The 22,368-nt window shown below is 42.3% G+C and overlaps 1 protein-coding gene across 1 annotated transcript in view; it reads left to right on the forward strand.

The window, feature by feature from the left end:
- The window catches only part of LOC134338832 (uncharacterized), a 169,941-nt gene that overhangs the window by 122,795 nt on the left and 24,778 nt on the right, over nt 1-22,368 (forward strand). Inside the window, 4 exon segments of the mRNA XM_063034935.1 lie at nt 3,024-3,317; nt 7,520-7,813; nt 10,843-11,145; nt 16,464-16,757. Of these exon segments, the coding sequence (XP_062891005.1) occupies nt 3,024-3,317; nt 7,520-7,813; nt 10,843-11,145; nt 16,464-16,757 (1,185 nt within the window).

Genomic DNA, 22,368 nt, shown 5'->3' on the forward strand with positions numbered 1-22,368 from the left:
AGATAAATGGCAAGATGGGGGATTGCCTGAAGGGACCATGTCAGATCCACTCTCAAGGTCATCCGCTTTATTTATGATACTCCTCGCATTAAAGTAAGCACATCTCAAACCATCGATCTGAGCGTGTTCTTTCCCTATCACCTGCTTTATTCTCCCTTCGCACTGTCTCCAATCTTTCTTCATTTGTTAGCCAATCTCTCTTTTCTCCGTCATTTCAGTTTGGTTCCCATCCCCTCAGCAATTCTAGTTTAAATTCTCCCCATAAGCATTGGCAGACCAGCTTGCCAGGATATAGGTCCCGTTGGGATTCAAGGGCAACCACCTTTCTGTGGAAGTGACACCTGCCCCAGAAGAGCTCCCAGTGATCCACAAACCTGAATGATTGCCGCCTGCTCCAATCCCTCAGCCACGCATTTACACTCCACCTCATTCTATTCCTATACTCACTGTCACGTGCCACAAACAGTCTTCCGGAGATTACCACCTTTGAGGTCCTGCTTCTCAACTTCCTTCCTAATTCCCTGTAGTCTGTTTTCAGGACCTCGTCCTTTTCCCTACCTATGTCGTTGGTACCAATATATACGACGACCTCTGGCTGTTCTCCTTCTATATCAAGATATCGTTCAGGCGATCAGGATCATCCCGAACCGTGGCACCTGGGAGGCCAACTGTCATCCTCGTTTCTTTCCTGCATCCTCAAAATTGCCTGACTGACCCCTTAAATATAGACACCCATATCACTGCTGTCATTCTTTCCCTTTCCCTACCCTTCTGAGCCACAGGGTAGAATCTGTGCCAAAGGCGCGACCACTGTTTTCTCCCCCTAGGTAGGCCGTCTCCCCCAACAGTACTTATCGTTAAGGAACAACCACAGAGGTACTCTCTAGCATATGCTTCTTGCCCTTCCCTCTCCTGACTGTTACCCACTTAACAAATTATAAATAAAAATTCTGACTGTAAAGCAAACTACGTTTGTATCCTTTTTGACCAATGTATCATGCTGATATGTAGATCTTCAGCGAGCAAAAATTTGGAATAACAGTAAGGGTCAGTTGCAGGTCAGCAGCCAGGTCCAGAATCAGAATCTGGTTTAATGTCGCCGCTGTTCTTATGTAGTCTGGTGAACTCTCAGTGAAACCAAATGTCTCTTTCTTAGTCAGTAAGGATGGATGAAAAGGAATAATACCCTTCGATAAAATAAGCCATTGACATGTGAGGTATTTTTCAGGCCTAGCACTCTTCACACGGCAAGTAAGATGTCACTCTACAAATGAATTACGCACAGATAAACGAAATAAAGTGCATAAACTAAATATTGTATGGTACCGTATAAATTAGCAAGTGATACTTGGAATGAGATCGCACAGAGATTTCAGAACCATAATGACCTGACGGAAGAAGTTGTTTGACGTCCTAATCGTTCTTGTCTTTATGGTTTGGACTCTCCTGCCTGATAGAGAATTTTAAATAGGCTGCTGGATGGGTGCGTGAGATGTTTGATTATAATTAGGGACCTGCATACGCGGCCCTCCTGATGAATGTCTCCGACGGATGGTACAGAGACGCTATGATTCTGTCAGCCGTTCTGTCAGTCTTTTCTCGGGACGTCCGGTCTGTTACTCTGCTACTCCAAAACCAGATGGAGATGTCATACTGATTAAGGAGACTTCTCTAATCACATTTATCAAACTCTATCCTACCTAGGCTCTTTACGGTGTGGGAGTCCAAGTCAATGTATGCAAAGTTAAAATAATCTACTATAACAACCTCGTGTTCCTTGTAGCAATCGCCCTGCACAACTGTCACTCTAAATTCTGCGTACTGTTGGGCGGTGTATAATATAGCCCATTAACATGTTCATTCGTTTGGGTATTCCTCAGTTCCACCTATAACGCCTGACTAAACGTCTTATCCAATTTGTTCTGACTGTGCAGAGCCGTGGCATTTTTTCTTGACTCGTAAAACCAGAGAACTGCGGAACATTGAGTTGTAAATCCGTCCTTCCTGTAACTAGCCCTCACCAATGCTTACAATATTATTATTCCATGCCTTGAGTGCAGACTCCTTACCTACGATACGTCTTGCATTAAAATATACGCAGCTCACGACATCAGTCGCATTATGCTCAGCTTTTTGATTCCTGACTTTTTATGAGATCTTAACAACATCTGCCTCCCTAATCTCTCCACCAACTGCTTGCAGAGTACACGATCCCAGCTGCCTCAGAACCAGATAACTGGGAAGCAACATACCATCCGGCAATCTCCGACTTGTCCACATAAACTACTTTACGTTCTCCTAAGTAAGGAATCCCCTTTCACTACAGCACGCCTCTTCTCCCCTCTTCCGTTCTGAGTCACAGCACCAGATCCAGTCACATGACTGCTTCGAATTTTTGTGCTCGCTCAACCCCACACGCAACAATACCGAAAATCTGATATCTGTTTTTAGAGGGGGATGGTCACTACCGTAATCTCCATTGCAAGTTTCTCCTTCCTGGCTGTCTCCCGGTCTCATAGTTCCTTCATCTTAGGGGTAACTACCACTCTATGTCAGGGCCATCACACATTCAGCCTCTTGAATGATAGCGAGTTCATCCAGTTCCAGCGAAGTGCTGGAAGTTTCAGCGGGATGCACGTCTTGCGCGTGTAGTCTTCAAGGACACAGGGTGTCTCCAGCTTTCCTACATCCATCAAGAGAAGAATTCTGCTACCCTTTCCGGCGTCTCTACTGTTCTAAATGAGCAAATATAAAGCAGGATAAGCAATAAGTATACAACGACATCTTGATTCTCCAAACCTTCAGCGATATTAGGGCAAATTTAAAACAGTGCAAGACATATGCCTTGAGAGTTCAGATAAAGAGTAGGGAAAACACAAACATTCCTACCGTCTGAAGCCGTTACGGTGAGTGTATCCAAGCTTGTGGTTTTGTTTCCAAAAGTACGATTTTTAAAAATATTTTATGAACTGAAACTGATGAATTCACTATTCAGCATTTTACCTTTAATTACGTTGTTCCAGATCTTCCACCTCAGCCCCAAATTTCTAAAAGTCCAGAATACCCAGTGTATGTAACTGGAGAAGCAGTTACTATTTCTTGTGACGTGGCGTGGCGTAGCTCACGAGGCCAATTTCAGTTGTTGAAGGACTCGGTCTCTGTCATAAACAGCACGGGAAACCAGAAGCAGTTCAACTATCATGTTGAAGCTGTCAATGCTGACAGTGAAGGTGACTACGCTTGTGTCTTTGTGACAATGCAATCGGGTCGACTGATACGTTCTTCCATCAGCCATCACATTCGAATAAACGTCGCAGGTTAGTAAGGCATCCAGTTTATAGCGTTCCATTCTATCAAACCCTCTCCAGTGTTTGGAAAATCATCAAGTCTAATCACCAGAATGATAAAGTATGTTTATTCAAAAGAGAACAATTTCTAAACAAATTATCTGCAGGGAAGGTTTACACAATGTTTCCTTCTGACGATTCTGTGATCCTTATAAAGTGCAGACCCAAGCTGTTGGATTGCCGATCGTCAGAGCTTGGTTACTGCAATTATTTTTTCTTAGTATGGTTTAACTTGGTAACAAGGATATTTTACTCGGTCGTCTAAATCGACTGATGAAATATTGGGCCTGCACGCAGAGAGAAAAAAAAAATAGAATACTGAACAATCCTTTACTGTGCAAAAAAAAACAAAGCGGCCAAAATTAACTGCGGGAGCAGACCACGACTTCACGAAGAACATTCGGGACCTTGTCAGGAAAGATAACCAATGAGAGAAAGAAAATAGCCTAGGACTGTTTAACAGTATACAAGAAGTCCATAAAACCACAGATTAGAATTCATCACATCGAGTCTGCTGCACCCTTCCATCATTGCTCATTCCAAAACACACTCAACCCCATACTTCTGCCTTGAAATATACCACGGACACGGCATCTACCACAGTCTGTGGCAAAGCATTCCACAGTTCTCCTCTCGCTGGCTATATAAATATAAATATAAATATATAATTCCTTCTTACCTCTCTTTTTAAAAAAGGTCACCGCTCAGTTTTGTGGCTCTGTCTTTATTTCTGGATACCCCGCCATAGTAAACGTCCTGTTCTCAACCACCCATTCCAGTCCTTTTAATATTCGGTAGGTTTCAAAGAGACTCAACCCCACCCCCACCGCCCCGCATTCTCCTAAATTCCAATGAGTAGAGGACCAGAGCTGCCAAACCGTCCTCATATGTTTACCCGTTCAATCGCTGAATCATCCTTGTGAAATTCCCCTGCACTCTCTCCAATGACAACAGATCCTTTCCGAGATACGTGGTCTAAACCTGTTGACAATAATTCAAGTGTGGCCTGGTTAGTGTCTTATATATCCTCAGCGTTATCTCATTAATTTTATATTATATTCCGTTCAAATAAATGCCAACATTGAATATGCCTTTTTTGCTAAAGACTCAATGTGCAAATTAACCTTCTTTGAATCTTGCACGAGGACTGCTTAGCATCTATGATCTTTCAACACTCACTATCATACATTTCTACAGGATTTCTCTCAGGACTTAGAATGTTGACCATCTGGTGTAGTGACCTATCCACCTTAAGACCTTTGAGATTGCCTGGAGCTTTTTCCTTCGAAATAGCAATGACACTCACTCTTGCCTCCTTACAGTCCAATCCTCCAACCCACTTGGACAAGCTGATCTCTCATGCTTTTGTAATTCCCTTTATTCGTTGAGACACTGATACATGAGACTTGCACAATTCACTCTCAAATTGCAGTATGAATTTAATCATATTAATATCACTGCCTCTGAAATATTACTCGACATTAAGCTCCCTAATAAGAGCTGGGTTATTGCACAACACCCCATCCATGATACCCTTCTCCCGAGTAGGCTCAAGCACAAGGTGCCTAAACATCCATCGCGTAGGGATTCCGCGAGTACCCCTTCTTGCGATTCGGTACCAGCTTGATTTTCCCAAAGGTCTTGCTGTCACAGTGGCGGGGGCATTGGGAGCAAGGGTGGACCCAAATGCAAGACACATCTTGTGAGGTTACTTAGATTTAGTTTATTGTTCGATACCAGGAGAGCAAGGTAGGAGCAGGGAATAGCGAACTGGACAAGGACTCAGGACTACGACTAGGCTGGGACGAAGGGTCTGGGTTTGGACTCGGAATCGGCTTCCAGACATGAAGAGGCTAGGGTATGGACTCCGAGCCAGAGACTGGGCAAGACCCAGTACTTGGGTCATGTCTCGAGCTCGCACCCTAGAACCAGGCATGGACGTGACATGGGCTAGGGAGAGGAGGAAGATGGAAAACAGAGCCTCGGTCTCGGAAGGGCAGGTTCATGGAACTATGGACACATACACAGAACGGAGAACCGGAACCACTCCTTGGGTACACGTCATAGGGCCGGAATTCATGACACTCCGCGGGGCAACGGCAAGATGGCCTGACTTACCCCACCGAGGTGAGAAAAAGACAGGACAAAACATGACTCCCCGCGGGGCAACGGCAAGACGGCCTGACTTACACACGGAGGCAAGGACAAGACAAGACCAACACGAATGAACACCAGACATTACCTATCTAGCTCCGGCGATGGAACTAGACCAGTGTGCAGGAGGGGGCTGCAGACGAGGGCTAGAGGCAAGAGGGGTGGAGAAGGGATTCAGACAAGGGGGTTGGACAGGAATCACAGACCGCCAGGGCCAGGACTTGACTCAGAGCTAGGAGGCCGCCAGGGCCAGAACTTGACTTGGTGCTTGAAAGCCGCTAGGGATATGACTTGACTTGGTGCTTGAATGCCGTCGGAATAGGGACTTGACTTGGTGCTTGAATGCCGCCGGAGCCACGACTTGACTTGGATCCTCCAGGTAGTGGCGAGCTCTTGACTCGGCCAGGGAATAGTAAACAGCGGTTTTTGATTCCCTCCGACGTGTTAACTGATGGACCCACCTCGGTGAGGAAACTTTGTAGGCTCGCTTTGGCGAGTTAATTGGACAGGGTTGCTCCGGTGAGGAAGGGCGAATTACCAGCACTCGCTTCGGCAGAGACTAGGCTTGCTCCGGCCAGATGACATCGGCACACCATACCTTTGATGACTTTACAGACGCTCTCGAGCCGAACGGCTGAAAGCCGGAGACTATACACTACCAGTTCAGCTGAGCGCTAATTGCCTCTAATCGGCAAAGTCGAGGGGCACAGGAAAACAGGGAATCAACGGTCCGGATCGAAACAAACAAAGTAAATTTAAAAGGACCCCGATCCGGACCATGACAATTGCATATTTAACTCCATCATTACAATTGTAGCATTGCCCTTAGTATATGCCTTTTACATTTTCCTCATCCCAATCTCCAACCCGCATCATGACTACTATTTGCAGGCCTATATATGATACGCATAATGTTTTTTTTTACTTCTGCATTTCCTTAATTTCACCCACAAAGATTCGACCATCTCTGATCCTATGTCACCTCTTTCTAAAGATGTAATTGCATGTCTTACCAACAGAACCACACCACCGTCTATGCCTTCAAGCCTGCCGTTTCGATACATATTATATGATTTGACGGCAAAGGTTCAAAGGATATAATGGATACTATCGGTTTGGTTCCTGACTTTTTCTGAGATCTTAACAAAATCTGCCTCCCTAATCCCTCGACCACCTGCTTGCAGAATACTCGATCCCAGATGCCTCAGAACCGGAAAACTGGGAGGCAACATACCATCCGGCAATCTCCATCTTATCCACATTAACTACCTTCTGTTCCCTTAAGTAAGGAATCCCCTTTCACTTCAGCACGCCTCTTCTCCCCTCTTCCATTCTGAGTCTCAGCACTAGATCCAGTCACATGACTGCCTAGACTTCTTTTTTTGCTCGGGCATCCTCCCACGCAACAGTACCGAAAGTGTTATATCTGTTTTTTTTTTTAGGGACATGGTCACCGCGGTACTCTCCATTGCAAGTTGAACCATTTTCCCCTTCCTGGCTTTCACCCGGTCTCCTAGGTTCTGTATCTTAGGGGTACCTACCACTCCATGTCAGTGCCATCACACATTCAGCCTCCTGAATGATAGCGAGTTCATCAAGTTCCAGCGAAGTGTTAGAAGTTGAAGCGGGATGTACGTCCTGCTCGAGTAGTCTGCAAGGACACAGGCTGTCTCCCGCCTTCCTACATCCATCAAGAGAAGAATTCTGCTACCCTTTCTGGCCTCTCTGTTTTAAATGAGCAAATATAAAGAATGAATAGCAATAAGTATACAACAACATTGTGATTCTCGAAACCTTCAGCTATATTAGGGCAAATTTAAAACAGTGCAAGAAATAAACCTTGAGATTTTAGATAAAGAGTGGGAAAAACACAAACATTCCTACTGTCTGAAACCGTTACGGTGAGAGTATCCAAGTTTGCGGTTTTGTTTCCAAAAGTACGATTTTTAAAAATATTTTATGAACTGCAACTGATGAATTCACTATTCAGCATTTTATCTTTAATTATGCTGTTCCAGATCTTCCACCTCAGCCCAAAATTTCAAAAAGTCCAGAATACCCAGTGTATGTAACTGGAGAAGCAGTTACTATTTCTTGTAACGTGGCGTGGCGTGGCTCCCCAGGCCAATTTCAGTTGTTGAAGGACTCGGTCTCTGTCATAAACAGCACGGGAAACCAGAAGCAGTTCAACTATCATGTTGAAGCTGTCAATGCTGACAGTGAAGGGGACTACGCTTGTGTCTTTGTGACAATGGAATCAGGTCGACTGATACGTTCTTCCATCAGCCATCACATTCGAATAAACGTCGCAGGTTAGTAAGGCATCCACTTTGTCGCGTTCCATTCTATCAAACCCTCTCCAGTGATTGGAACATGATCAGGTATAATCACCAGAATGATGAAGGATGTTCATTCAAAACAGTAATTTCTAAACAAAATATATTCAGGGAACTTTAACACAATGTTTCCTTCCGGGTAAAGACGATTCTGTGAATCTTATAAAGTGCAGACCGAAGCTGTTGGATTGCCCATTGTCAGACCTCGGTTATTGCGATTAATTTTCCTTTGTATGGTTTAACTTGGTAACAAGGATATTTTACTCGGTCGTCCTAAGCGACTGATGAAATAGTGGCCTACACACAGAGAGAAAAAAACACGGGATAATCCTTTACTGAGAAAGAGAGAGAAAAAAAACAGCCAAAATTAACTGTCGGACCAGACCACGACTATTTAAACTTCATGAAGAACATTCGGGACGTTGTCAGGAAAGATAACCAATGGGGAAAAAAAATAACCTGGGACTGGTTGACAGTAGACAAAAAGTCCAAAAGTCACACAAACATAATATATAGGATTACAATTCATCACATCGAGTCTGCTGCGCCCTTCATCATTGCTGATTCCAAAGCACACTCAACCCCATACACCTGCCTTGAAAGTATCAACTTACACCTTAAATATACCACGAACATGTCATCTACCACAGTCTGTGGCAAAGCATTCCACAGTTCTCCTCTCGCTGGCTATATAATTCCTCCTTACCTCTCTTTTTAAAAAAGGTCACCCCTCAATTTTGTGGCTCTGCCTTTATTTCTGGATACCCCCGCCATAGCAAACGTCCTGGTCTCAACCACCCATTCTAGTCCTTTTAATATTCGGCAGGTTTCAACGAGCTTCAACCACACCCCCACCGCCCCGCGTTCTCCTAAATTCCAAAGAGTACAGGCCCAGAGCTGCCAAACGGTTCTGATATGTTAACCCGTTCAATCGCGAATCATCCTTGTGAAATTACCCTGGACTCTCTCCAATGACAACAGATCCTTTCCGAGATATAGGGTCTAATCCTGTTGACAAGACTACAAGTGTGGCCTGGTTAGTGTCTTATTAATCCTCAGCGTTAGCTTATAAATTTTATATTATATTCTCCTGAAATAATTGCCAACATTGAAGGTGCCTTCTTTACTACAGACTCAAAAGTATAAATTAACATTCTTTGAATCTTGCACGATGACTCCTAAGCATCTATGATCTTTCAACATTCTCACTATTTCGAATATGGTACGCACTATTGTTCCGTTTACTAAAATGCACTATCATACATTTCTACAGAATTTCTCACAGGACTTAGGGTGTTGACGATCGGGTGTAGTGACCTATCCACTTTAAGAACTTTGAGATTGCCTCGAGGTTTTTCCTTTGAAATAGCAACGGCACGCACTCTTGCCTCCTGACACTCCAATCCTCCAACCCACGTGGGCAAGCTCATTTCTCATGCTTTTGTAATTCCCTTTATCCTTTCCGACACTGATACATGAGACTTGTACTATTCCCTCTCAAATTGCCGTTGAATTTAATCATATTAATATCACAGCCTCTGAAATATTACTCTATATTAAGCTCCCTAATAAGAGCTGGGCTATTGTACAACAGCCCATCCATCATACCCTTTTCCCGAGTAGGCTCAAGCACAAGGTGCCTAAAAATCCATCTCGTAGGCATTCCGCGAGAACACCTCCTTGCGATTCGGCACCAACTTGATTTTCCCAAAGGTCTTGCATATTGAACTCCATCATTACAATTATGGCATTGCTGAAATACAGCACTGTCAGCACTGCATTCTTCACCCTTTTGAATCTTGCCTGTGTGGACTATTTAACTATTTGCTCTGTCTGCATTTATACCCAGTCATTGGCTTGTCGTTGCTTACATTCATATTATACCCATCATCTAATTGTAAACCTGCTGATTCATCCTCAGCTCTACGACACTAGTTCCTAGTACCCCTGCCACATTAGTTTAAGCCACTCCCAACAATGAATCCGATAGTTCAAATGCGCCCAAACCAGATTTTTATAAAGCAGCGACAGAATGGGAAGCAAAAAACGGGGAAAACACACAGAAAGTGAAAACAGAGTACCAGCAGGAATAGGCTACAAGGCCCTGATACACTTATAAGTCTTTGAATACTCTCATGCTTCTTGTATGCTTGGCTTAAACCTACTTCCACATTCATTTCCCAAAATACTCAGATCTCCGAGTTTCAAATCATGTATCTGTCATCAGCTTACAATATTTAACGTTCAAGCCACTACCGGCCACGTATGCACAGATTTGCAGAGGTTATTTGCCTGCGAGGTAACAATTTTCCTGGCCTCTCAATGTTAAATGCAAAGTCCCTCTTATTCTTCTGAAACCCATGGAAAACGAATTCAAATCGCCAAACCTCTGGAACTGGCCTGTAATACCGTTCAATTCACTACTTACTTACAACTATTTATGAATGGATCACATATAACCAGGTTCAGGGTGATATTATGCAAATACCATGTAACTCCTTTAACGTCTTAGGTAAGAGCAATCGGTACTACTCTGAACGGATGTTACGACCTGGAGACTTGCGATCAGCCCTCTTTACAACTCATCTTTGCAGTATTTCTTTACTACGCAGTTTCCTTTCTGTGATGTCTCTTTCTTGTGCACCTTGTTTTTGCTACAAATGTCTAAGAAAAAGAATCTCAGGATATAATACAATAATATTGACGTAGTTTTAAGTGAATCTGCATTTACCTTGAACTTTCACCTTCAGTGCAAAACAGTTAGTGTTGTACATTTGACGTCATGCACATCATGCATAAGAGCAAACGGAAAGTGATGTTTCGTCAACTCAATAAAAAAAATCATTGAATTCAATTTAAGCTGTTTGTTTAATAGGTAATCGAACATGCAGTCTAAACCTATGCTTTGACTAATTAATTAATACAGCAGCAGTTTAGGGAGAATACTCCTTTCGCATATTTGAATGCGCACTCATAGCAATTCTTCTGCACGTGTCTCGTTTCAGATACTCCGCCGGAACCCAAAGTCTACAAGAGTCCTGATCATTCGGTCTATGTGCCAGGGGAAACAGTCAACATAACCTGCGTTGCAGAACATCCCGTTGAAATTGGTCTGCTTCAGTTAACGAAAGACTCCACCCCTCTCGTCAACAGCAGTGAACGCCATGAACACCGACGAGATGTCTCTTATATCATGAAAAATGTGAGCAAAGACATGGCTGGCGTCTACGCCTGCGTTCTGCTGACACAAATATCTGGTCGATGGATAACTTCCCCTTACAGTCAAAATGTTCGTGTTATAGTCACAGGTTAGTATCTCGGTTCCTGTTATGCACGTTGATGCACTGATTGGTAGTATTAGAACATTGATCAAAATCTAATACAGCACCAGGAACAGAGTGCCAGCGAGCTGGTTCAGTTAGTCAGCAAATACTTAACTAAACTAACTCCTTTTGCCGACAGAATATTCATATTCTTTCATTTCCTGCACGATTAAGTTCTACTCCCAAAGGCTGCAGTATGCCTCTGTCGTATTTAACTCCATCCCTACTCTCGAAAAACATGCAGCATATTTCAGCATCCAACACTCTGTGCAAAGACCTGACCGCATACGTATGTTTATAATCTTCCTCGTCTCGCCTCAAATGCAAGCCCTCCGATATGAGATATTTCAAACCTCGACAGAAAGACACTGGATGTCTATTCACGATATGAGTACCATACTTTTATAAATAGCTACGAGATCTCAGCCGCTCCAGAGAAGACAAGAAAGTTTTGTCCATTCTCTCTGACAGTACATGACCATTAATCCAGTCAGCTTTCTGGTAAACATCTGCTGCAGCCTTCCCCAGTCCCCGAAAAATCTCACCCACCTTCCTATAATTGTGCGATCATAACTGAATGGAATATCCCGGATGCAGACTCCCTAGAGATTTATGGATGTATAACAAGATTTCACAACGCTTAAGCTCAGTTCTCGGCCAAAAAATGGAGGTAAGTTTCTTTCCTTCTTTGGCACTGTCAACCAGCGTAGTTTTTTTTTTCAGGGAGCTATAATCTTGGACCCAAAGTTCCCTTCGAAAGGAGCTTTAATTCAAGAGACCGGAAATTTCAGTGAATTCGGTTTGGTAACCGCATCTTCTCCACCATTTGCATCTGCGCAGTGGCACCACAAGGTTGCGTGCTTCGCCCGTTGGAAGACTTGTTTTATAGTGGTTAGCAGAACTTTACGTTACAGAACAGGAGACGAGTATTGCATTTCTGCCATTGACTGTAATGATTTTCTACGTTCTCTCTGATACAACATGGGGTTTTTCCCAGTACTCCTGTTCTCCCTGACAGGTTAAGGACTCACTGGTTTTGTAGGGTAATTGCCCATTGTAAATGATCCCGTGATTTGGCTAGGATTAAACCGTGGGATTGCTGCTCAGCGAGGCTTGAAGACGTGGGATGGCTACTTCTGCGCTGTTTCTCAATATTAAATGAAATTAAATATATACTCATGAATATGAGTCTAAGCATAGTTATAATGTCGTATATATGTTTACTGACGACAGTAAAGTCGTTGGTTGATTCATAGGTAGTGACGAGCGAGATTGAAATCTTGGTGAGTGCTATACAACAACAAAGCACATCTCAGCGTCAGCAAGTCCAAACAGATGATTATTAGCTTTAGGAAGATGAAATCAGATGTCCAAAAAAAATAGTCCTCATCAGAAGTCGAGCGTGTGAAGAAGTTCAAACTTTTCGCTGTTATTCTTTCAGAGGATCTGTCCTGGGCTCAATAAGTAGGTGTAATTACGATTAAAGCAACCCGTGTCTTCCCGAGAACCTTGCGATGATTAGGTGTGACATCGGAAACTTTGAAAATGTTCTATAGAAGTGAGGTGGAGAATCGTAGTACTGGTAAGAATCTACGACGGGAAAAACTGGATGAATTCTCATGCGATATTTTAACAACAACAGCAACAAAACTTCCAATATTTAAGTTGCTATCTTTTAGAAACTTCTCAGGAAAAGCACAAGTACGTTTTTTTTCCGAACCTTGTCCTTAGCCATACATTATTAAGAGTCCTGCCGACTCGACCTACATTACTGGAGTATTGGTCACTATTAACTTCACAGTTACAAATCGTAATTCCATTTGGCGAATCCAATTATTGAATTTCTCCATGCCAATCATCAACAACAATAGAGACCAACGACACTCTTTATCATAGAAACATCGACACATGGAAAATCTACAGCACAATACATGCTCTTGGGGTTTTCCTTAATCCTGTCCTCCAAGTCTTCCTCGTGCCCCCTTCTGGCTCACCTAATTTCATTCATAAACTCTTACCTGCTAGCCTTATAATCTTCTAGATCTCTATCATTAGCTAGTTTTTTTGAACCTTTCGTAAGCTCTTCTTTTCTACTGGACTAGATTTACAACAGCCTTTTTACACCACGATTCCTGTACACTACCATTCTTTCCCTGTCTCATTGGAACGTACCTGTCGCAAGGACGTGGCGGTGGAACGAACCCAAGTGCTGAACAGGGGCGCGGAGGCCTAATCGGGAGGCGTAACGGTCGTAGCGAGCGCGGAATGGGTGTCCAAGAGAATCTTTACACGGAGTCTTGGTTTTAGTAGAGAATTCAGGAACGATGCAAGGCTTGGAACTGATAGTCCTAAGAACCATGGAACGAGGTTACTCATACACGAGTCGACCAAGGAACTGGCAGCTGCTTGTTGTAATCACAGGGTCTTTACCCTGCAATTCCTGATGGGAAGCAGGTGGGTGTCGTTTGTGGAACCCGGCAATGATTGGAAATTAAATGACCCACTCTCTAAGCTCATCCGCCTTATTCATAATATTCCTCACATTAAAGTAAGCACATGTCGAACTATCGATCTGAGCGTGTCCCTTCCCTATCACCTGCTTTATCCTCCCTTTCGCACTGTCTCCAATCTTTCTCCATTTGTTAGCCAAACTCCCTTTTCTCCGTCACTGCAGTTTGGTTCCCATCCACTCAGCAATTCTAGTTTAATTCTCCCCATAAGCATTAGCAGACCAGCTTGCCAGGATATAAGTCCCCTTGGGATTCAAGGGCAACCACTTTTCTGTAGAGGTCACACCTGCCCCAGAAGAAGTCCCCGTGATCCACAAACCTGAATCACGGCCCCCTGTTCCAATCCCTCAGCCACGCATGTACGCTCCACCTCATTCTATTCCTATACTCACTGTCACATGTCACAAACAGTCATCCGGAGATTACTACCTTTGAGGTCCTGCTTCTCAACTTCGTTCCTAATTCCCTGCAGTCTTTTTTCAGGAACTCTTCCTTTTCCCTACCTATGTCATTGGTACCAATATATACCACGACCTCTGGCTCTTCTCCTTCCTATATCAAGACATCGTTCAGGTGATCAGGATCATCCCGAAACCTGGCACCTGTCAGGCAAACTATCATCCTCGTTTCTTTCCTGCGTCCACAAAATCGCCTGTCTGACCCCCTAAATATAGAGACCCATATCATTGTTGCCACCCTTTTCCTTTCCCTACCTTCTTAGCCACAGGGCAGAATCTGTGCCAGAGGCGCGACCACAGTTTTCTACCCCCAGGTAGGCCGTCACCCCCAACAGTACTCAAACAGGAGTACTTATCGCTAAGGGGAGAGCCACAGCGGTACTCGCTAGCATCTGCTTCTTTCCCTTCCGTCTCCTGGTGTTTCCCACTTACCAAATTATAAATAAAAATTCTGTCAGTAAAGCAAACTTTGTTTGTGTCCATTTTGACCAAGGCATCAAGTTGATGGATACCTTCTTCAGCGAGCCAAATAGTTCGAATAACAGTAACGGTCAGTTGCAGATCAGTAGCCAGTACCAGAATCAGAACCTGGTTTAATGTCGCCGCTGTTCTTATGTAGTCTGGTATACACTCAGTAAAACCAAATGTTTCTTTCTTAGTCAGTAAAGATGTATGGAAAGGAATATTACCCTTCGATAAAATAAGCCATTGAGATGCGAAGTATTTTTTCAGGCATAGCACACTTCACACGGTTCGTAGGCAAAGCAAGATATCACTCTACAAATGACTTAAGCACAGATAAACGAAGTGCACTAATTAAATAGTGTATGGTACAGTACAAATTAGCAAGTGATACTTGGAATGAGATCCCACAGAGATTTCAGAAGTCTAATGGCCTGACGGAAGAAGCTGTTTGCCATCCTAATCTTTCTTGTCTTTATGCGTTGGAGTCTCTGCCTGAGAGAGAACTTTAAAGAGTCTGCTGGATGAGTGCATGAGATATTTGATTATGATTAGGGACCTGCATACGCGGCCCTCCTGATGAATGTCTCGAAACCGATGGTACAGTGACCCTATGATTCTTTCAGCCGTTCTCACAGTCTTTTCTCGGGACGTCCGGTCTGTTACTCTGCTACTCCAAAACCAGATGGAGATGCCATACTGATTAAGGAGACTTCTCTAAACTCGTTTAGCAAACTTTATCCCACCTAGACTTTTTACAGTGTGGGAGTCCAAGTCAATGTATGGAAAGTTAAAATAATCTATTTTAACAACCTTGTGTTTCTTGTAGCAAACTCTCTACACAACTGTCACTCTAAATTCTGCATACTATTGGACGGTCTACAATATAACCCATTAACGTGTTCATTTGTTTGGGTATTCCTCAGTTCCACCTACAACGCCTCACTAGACGCGTTATCCAATCTGTTCTGACTGTGCAGAGCTGTGGCGTTTTCCTTGACTCGTAACACCAGAGAACCGCGGAATACTGAGTTGTAAATCCAGTCCTTCCTGTAACCAGCCCTCACCAATGCTTAAAATGTTATTATTCCATGCCCTTAGTGCAAATTCCTTACCTACGAAATTTCTTGCATTAAAATATACGAAGCTCATGACATCAGTCGCATTAGGCTCAGCTTTTTGATTCCTGACTTTGTCTGAGATCTTAACAACATCTGCCTCCCTAATCTCTCCACCAACTGCGTGGTGAGTACTCGATCCCAGATGCCTCAGAACCAGACAAATGGGAGGCAACATATCGTCCGGCAATCTCCGTCTGGTCCACATTAACTACTTTCCGTTCCCCTAAGTAAGCAATCCCCTTTCACTTCAGCACGCCTCATAGGGGTAACTACCACTCTATGTCAGTACCATCACACATTCAGCCTCTTGAATGATAGCGAGTTCATCCAGTTCCAGCGAAGTTTTGGAAGTTGCAGCTGGATGCACGTTATGCGCGTGTAGTCTGCAAGGACACAGGGTGTCTCCAGCCTTCCTACATCCATCAAGAGAAGAATTCTGCACCCCTTACTGGGTCTCTACTGTTTTAAATGAGCAAAGATAAAGAAGGAATAGCAATAAGTATACAACAACATCTTGATTCTCCAAAACATCAGCTATATTAAGGCACATTTAAAACAGTGGAAGAAATAAGCCTTGAGATTTCAGATAAAGAGTGGGGAAAGCTCAAACTTTCCTACTGCCTGAAGCCGTTACGGTGAGGGTATCCAGGCTTGTGGTTTTGTTTCCGAAAGTACGTTTTTAAAAAATATTTCATGAACTGCAACTGATGAATTCACTATTGAGCATTTTGTCTTTAATTTTGTTGTTCCAGATCTTCCACCTCAGCCCAAAATTTCAAAAAGTCCAGAATACCCAGTGTATGTAACTGGAGAAGCAGTTACTATTTCTTGTGACGTCGCGTGGCGTGCCTCGCAAGGGCAATTTCAGTTGTTGAAGGACTCGGTCTCTATCATAAACAGCACGGGAAACCAGAAGCAGTTCAAATATCATGTTGAAGCTGTCAATGCTGACAGTGAAGGGGACTACGCTTGTGTCTTTGTGACAATGCAATCGGGTCGACTGATACGTTCCTCCATCAGCAATCACATTCGAATAAATGTCGCAGGTTAGTAAGGCATCCACTTTATAGCGTTCCATTCTATCAAACCGTCTCCAGTGATTGGAAAATCATCAAGTATAATCACCAGAATGATGAAGTATGTTTATTCAAAAGAGAGTAATTTCTAAACAAATTATCTGCAGGGAAGGTTAACAGAATGGGTTCTTCCGGGTAAAGACGATTCTGTGAACCTTATAAAGTGCAGTCCGAAGCTGTTGGGTTGCCCATTGTCAGAGCTTGGTTATTGCAATTAATTTTCCTTAGTATGGTTTAACTTGGTAACAAGGATATTTTACTCGGTCGTCTAAATCGACTGATGAAATATTGGGACTGCACGCAGAGAGAAAAAAAAAAGACCTTTACTGAAGCAAAAAAAAAGAAAAAAAAAAGAAGCAGCCAAAATTAACTGTGTGACCAGACCACGACTATTTAAACTTCGCGTTGTACATTCGGGACGTCGTCAGGAAAGATAACCAATGTGAAAACAAAATAGCCTGGGACTGGCTGACAGCAGACAAGAAGTCCATAAGACCACACAAACGGAGGACTTCCGGGTCATCAAGGGAATGGCGGCGTAAGGAAAAGGTCTCTCGACAAAAAAGAAGGTAAGCTGCCCCAAAATCGAATTTAGACAAATACTTAATATTGCATAACTATATTAATAAAAGGGGCAAGGACGATGTCTAAGAACAAGAATAAAAAGTCCGCTCTGAAGGCTGATAAACATAAAGAGATGCAGCAAGGCGAAGGGCCTAGCTCTCCCACGGCAAGCCAGGACGGAGATAATGAGGGGGAATCGGTGACTCTGTCTTTGATTCTCGGAGAGATTCGCGAGTTCCGACAACATAACAGCAAACAGCTGGAAGATATTAAAGGAGAAATAGTAAAAACTAACTCGCGGATGGATGAAGCCGAAGCGAGGATTGTTGGAATTGAAGAGAAGCTACAAAATGCCGAGGAAGTGATAGCAGAAATGCTGAAGCTACAAGACCAACTCCAGTGGAAACTAATAGATCAAGAAGGCCGCTCGAGAAGGGAAAATGTGAGGATCTACGGAGTTCCCGAAGGAACCGAAGGTAAACCCGGATTGATGATTCCCTTCGTGGAGAAGCTGCTTAGAGAGAACCTTGATATACCGGCCGCAAAAGACCTACAGATAGAAAGGGCTCACCGCGCGTTGGCACCACAGCCTCCGGCAGGCGCCCAGCCCAGATCGATTCTGATCAGATTTCTCAGTTACAGAACGAAGGAAGAGGTGCTTAAAAGAGCATGGCAAAAGAAAGGTTTCATGTGGAACAACTGTAAAATCAGTTTAGACCACGACTACGCACTGGGGATTCTTGCCAGACGGAAGGAATATACGGAAACACGGAGAGTCCTGAAGGAAAACAACATCAGATTCCAGACCCTGTATCCAGCTCGGCTGAGAGTCTTTTACGACGAAGGGACAAAAACTTACGCTACGGTGGAGGAGGCAACGTCGGACCTGGTGGACCGGGGACTACCTATTAAAGTTATCACCCAACCGGAGTCGCTACTGGAGAGGATTCGGCGGAAGTCGTGGCAGTTAGTGGGGCGAGGACGCTCCACTCGAAACAGAGTGTCAAACTACAAGGAAAAGCTGCAAATATTCAGACGCGAATGTACAGAGAATACAGATTAATTAAGAGAAATGACTGAAAAGAGTAAATCGGACTTGAAAGTAAAATGAAAACTGGTAATTAAAAATAATCTAGGCGGAATAACTTGAATGATAGCAATATGGTCGAGACATAAATAGGAGAAAATTCTCTATGATTATTCAAACTGCTGAGGGCCCTCTAACACAGGGTGAAGATAGAGGTTATCCCTCTGAACTGAGGCGGGTCGGTGCTCAGGCCTCACTGTGGGAAGTCGGGGAAAATTTTCAAATGTTATACGTTCAGAAATGTCTAGGGTGTGGTTATATGTCTTGGTTTACTGTTGAGAAGGGATTGCTTACTGTTTGGTTAGAAAAGGAGAGTGCTTTTTTTCTGCTAGAGAAAAATGCAAACTGAATTGGTAAAAATAATTTCCTATAATGTTAATGGGGTTTTGAATCCAATTAAAAGAAATAAGATTATGTCTAAATTGAAAAAAGAGAGGGCACAAATAGCTTTCCTCCAGGAAACACATATGAGCCAATCTGAACATGGAAAATTAAAAAGAATGGGCTTTAAGCATGTATTTTATTCATCATATAAATTGAGTCACAAAAGAGGGGTAGCTACTTTAATATCAAGTACTCTTAATTATGAACATATTTCAGAGACTAGAGACAAAGAAGGACGGTTTGTAAAAATCACAGGAAGAATAGAATGTACAGAAATAACATTGCTGAATGTTTATGCTCCTCCAGGTAGTGAATGGTCATTTTATAGACACATTTTTGACCTAATGGTCAGTTCTCGAGGGGTAGTAATTTGTGGAGGGGATTTTAATATTAGATTAAATCCTATATTAGATTCTTCAAGAATAGTTACTCAGAATAAACCTCTGACTCGGAAAGTGAATTCATTGATGGAGGAGTTGGGAATTATAGATGTCTGGAGGAAACTACACCCTAGTAGTAAAGATTATACATATTACTCTTTCCCTCATTCAGCCTATTCAAGGATAGACTATTTCTTTATCTTTAATACAGATAGACTCAGGATAAAAAACTGTAATATTGCAACAATTGCTCTGTCGGATCATAGCCCAGTCTCTATGTCTCTAATCCTGGAAAGGAAAACGAGGAATACACTATGGAGGCTAAACTCACATATACTTAATAACCCAAAAGTAATGGAGAGATTAAGGGGAGAAATCAAAGAATATCTAGACCTTAATGACACGGGAGAAACATCACCAGTGATTTTATGGGATACATTTAAAGCTGTACTGAGAGGGAAAATTATTTCCATTACTACTCACATGAAAAAAATCTATGTACAAAAATTAGCAGACCTTCAAGGAAAATTAAAACAACTTCAAGTTGGAGATAGCAACAAAAGTAATTCAAATCGAAAACAGGAAATTAGGAAATTGCAAAATGAAATTAATGATATTTATACGTTGGAAACTCAAAGAAATTTTCTTTACCTGAGACAAAAGAATTATGAAGTAGGAGGTAAATCAGCTAGATTATTAGCATATAAATTACGAAAACAACAAGCAGACAATACAATTCATAAAATAAAGAATCCAAAGACAAAGCTTGTGGAGAGTACAATAGGGAAAATTCAAGAGAGTTTTGAAACGTATTATCGAGAGCTGTACTCCCAACCCTGGGCCCCCAGTGAGCCCTATATAGACAGTGTATTGAATTTTTTAGATCTACCTAAACTTACAGATTTACAAAATGAAAGTTTATTAGAACCAGTAACTGTCAAAGAACTGAACGTGGCCATCTCTAGGTTAAAGGCTGGAAAGTCCCCGGGTTCTGATGGGTTTACCTCAGAGTGGTACAAGTCCCTGAAGACACAGTTAGTCCCATTACTACTTAACACCTTTAATTGGATCTTGCAGAGAGGAGAAACTCCACCTTCCTGGAGAGAAGCGATTATTTCAGTTATTCCTAAAGAGGGTAAAGATAAACTAGAATGTGGCAATTATCGGCCAATTAGTGTTCTTAATTCAGATTACAAACTATTTACATCTATATTAGCGCGCAGATTGGAAAAGCTTTTACCTGGCCTAATCCATTTAGACCAGACTGGATTTATTCAACAAAGACAAACACAGGACAACATAAGGAGAACTCTGCACATATTAGAACAGGTTAATAAGAACGAGACAGAGACAATGGTAGTAGGATTGGACGCTAAGAAAGCTTTTGATTCGGTTAGTTGGGCATTCCTATACAGAGTGTTAGGAAGATTCGGCTTTCAAGAAAGGTTTATTAAAGTAATTCAGACCTGTATGACAGCCCAACATCCCGAATTAAGATAAATGGGGACCTCTCTGACTCCTTCATTTTAGAGAGAGGCACTAGACAGGGATGCCCAATTTCTCCTCTCCTTTTTGCGCTATATATTGAACCATTTGTCCAACTAATAAGACAGAACGAAATCGTAAAAGGTATCAAGGTGGCAGGGATTGAACAGAAAGTGGCGTTATTCGCAGATGATGTTTTGATCTATCTGATTGAACCAGAAAAATCATTTATAGGATTGTTTACACTGTTGGATGACTTTGGGAAAATATCAGGTTATAAAATAAATGTAAAGAAAACGCAGGTTATGTCCCTAAATTATACACCATCCAAAAAATTGCAGGATACATACGATCTTAAGTGGGAATCTAAATCATTAAAATATTTAGGAATAACCCTGCCGAAGGATCTTTCACACTGTCACAGGTAAATTATGGGCCATTAATCTCAGAGATAAAAGCAGATATGCATAGATGGAATCTTATCCCCTTTTTAAGTTTAAATTCAAGGATAAATACTATAAAAATGAATATTCTTCCTCGGTTATTATATCTTTTCCGTACTTTACCAGTGGAGGTGGATGATAATCAATTCAGGGAATGGGACAAATGGATTTCCCGCTTCATTTGGCAAGGAAGGAAACCTAGAATTCTCTATAACACTTTACAGTTAGGGAAGGAAAGAGGAGGTATGGTTCTTCCTTGCCTGAGAAATTATTTTTATGCCTCACAGATAACCCCTCTGCTATATTGGTGTAATAGGGAATATAAGGCTAGATGGAAGGAAATAGAATTTGGATTAGTTGACAGTTTTCCTCTTCAGGACTCAATAGCTGACAAAGGATTTATGGCCCAGTTGGAAAAATTTAATAATGCTTGGATAAATCTTACATTAAAAGTATGGCAGAAGGTGGTTAATTCATGTGGAATTAATAACATGCTAAAACTCTTTAGATGGTGTGCATATGATACCGAATTCCTTCTCAACAGAGGAGATAAAAGATTTGAGCTATGGATAAAGAAAGGTCTTACAACCTACCTCTCATTTATAGATAAAAGAGTATTACAAAGTTTCCAAATCCTGCAGGACAAACATGGCCTAGAACATAATGACTTTTTTAGGTACCTTCAAATACGAAACTATGTTAACCAGAGTTGTAGATATACAGACCTATCAACAGTAGAATTAGAATTTTTCAAGATTCTGAATTCGGCTTGCAGTTCAATACCCAGTAAATCAGTTTCTCGCCTATATAATGCACTCTCCAATGCTAAAAATGTAAATACACTGTATATTAAAGAGAAGTGGGAGAAAGAAGCGGGATTGGTACTTTCAGAGGAGGCTTGGGGGAAAATCTGCAGCTTTCAATGGTCCTCGACTAATTCTTTGACTTGGAGAGAACATTGTTGGAAAAACATTATAAGATACTTCAAGACCCCATATCAGGAAAAATATAAAGATACAAATGTGATGTGTTGGAGAAGGTGCGGCTCTAAGGAGGCAAATCATTTTCATATTTTCTGGGATTGCCCTAAATTAAGTCTATTTTGGGAAGGTATTCATAGAACATTAGTTAAGGTACTTAGGTCCCAGATACCTCTGAACTTTGAGACGCTCTATTTGGGGCATGTATTGTTCCTTGAACAGAAGGAAGATATAAAGTTGCTGCAGGCCCTCTTAGCG

The sequence above is a fragment of the Mobula hypostoma genome, chromosome 28 (assembly GCF_963921235.1).
Source record: "Mobula hypostoma chromosome 28, sMobHyp1.1, whole genome shotgun sequence".
Classification (NCBI taxonomy): domain Eukaryota; kingdom Metazoa; phylum Chordata; class Chondrichthyes; order Myliobatiformes; family Myliobatidae; genus Mobula; species Mobula hypostoma.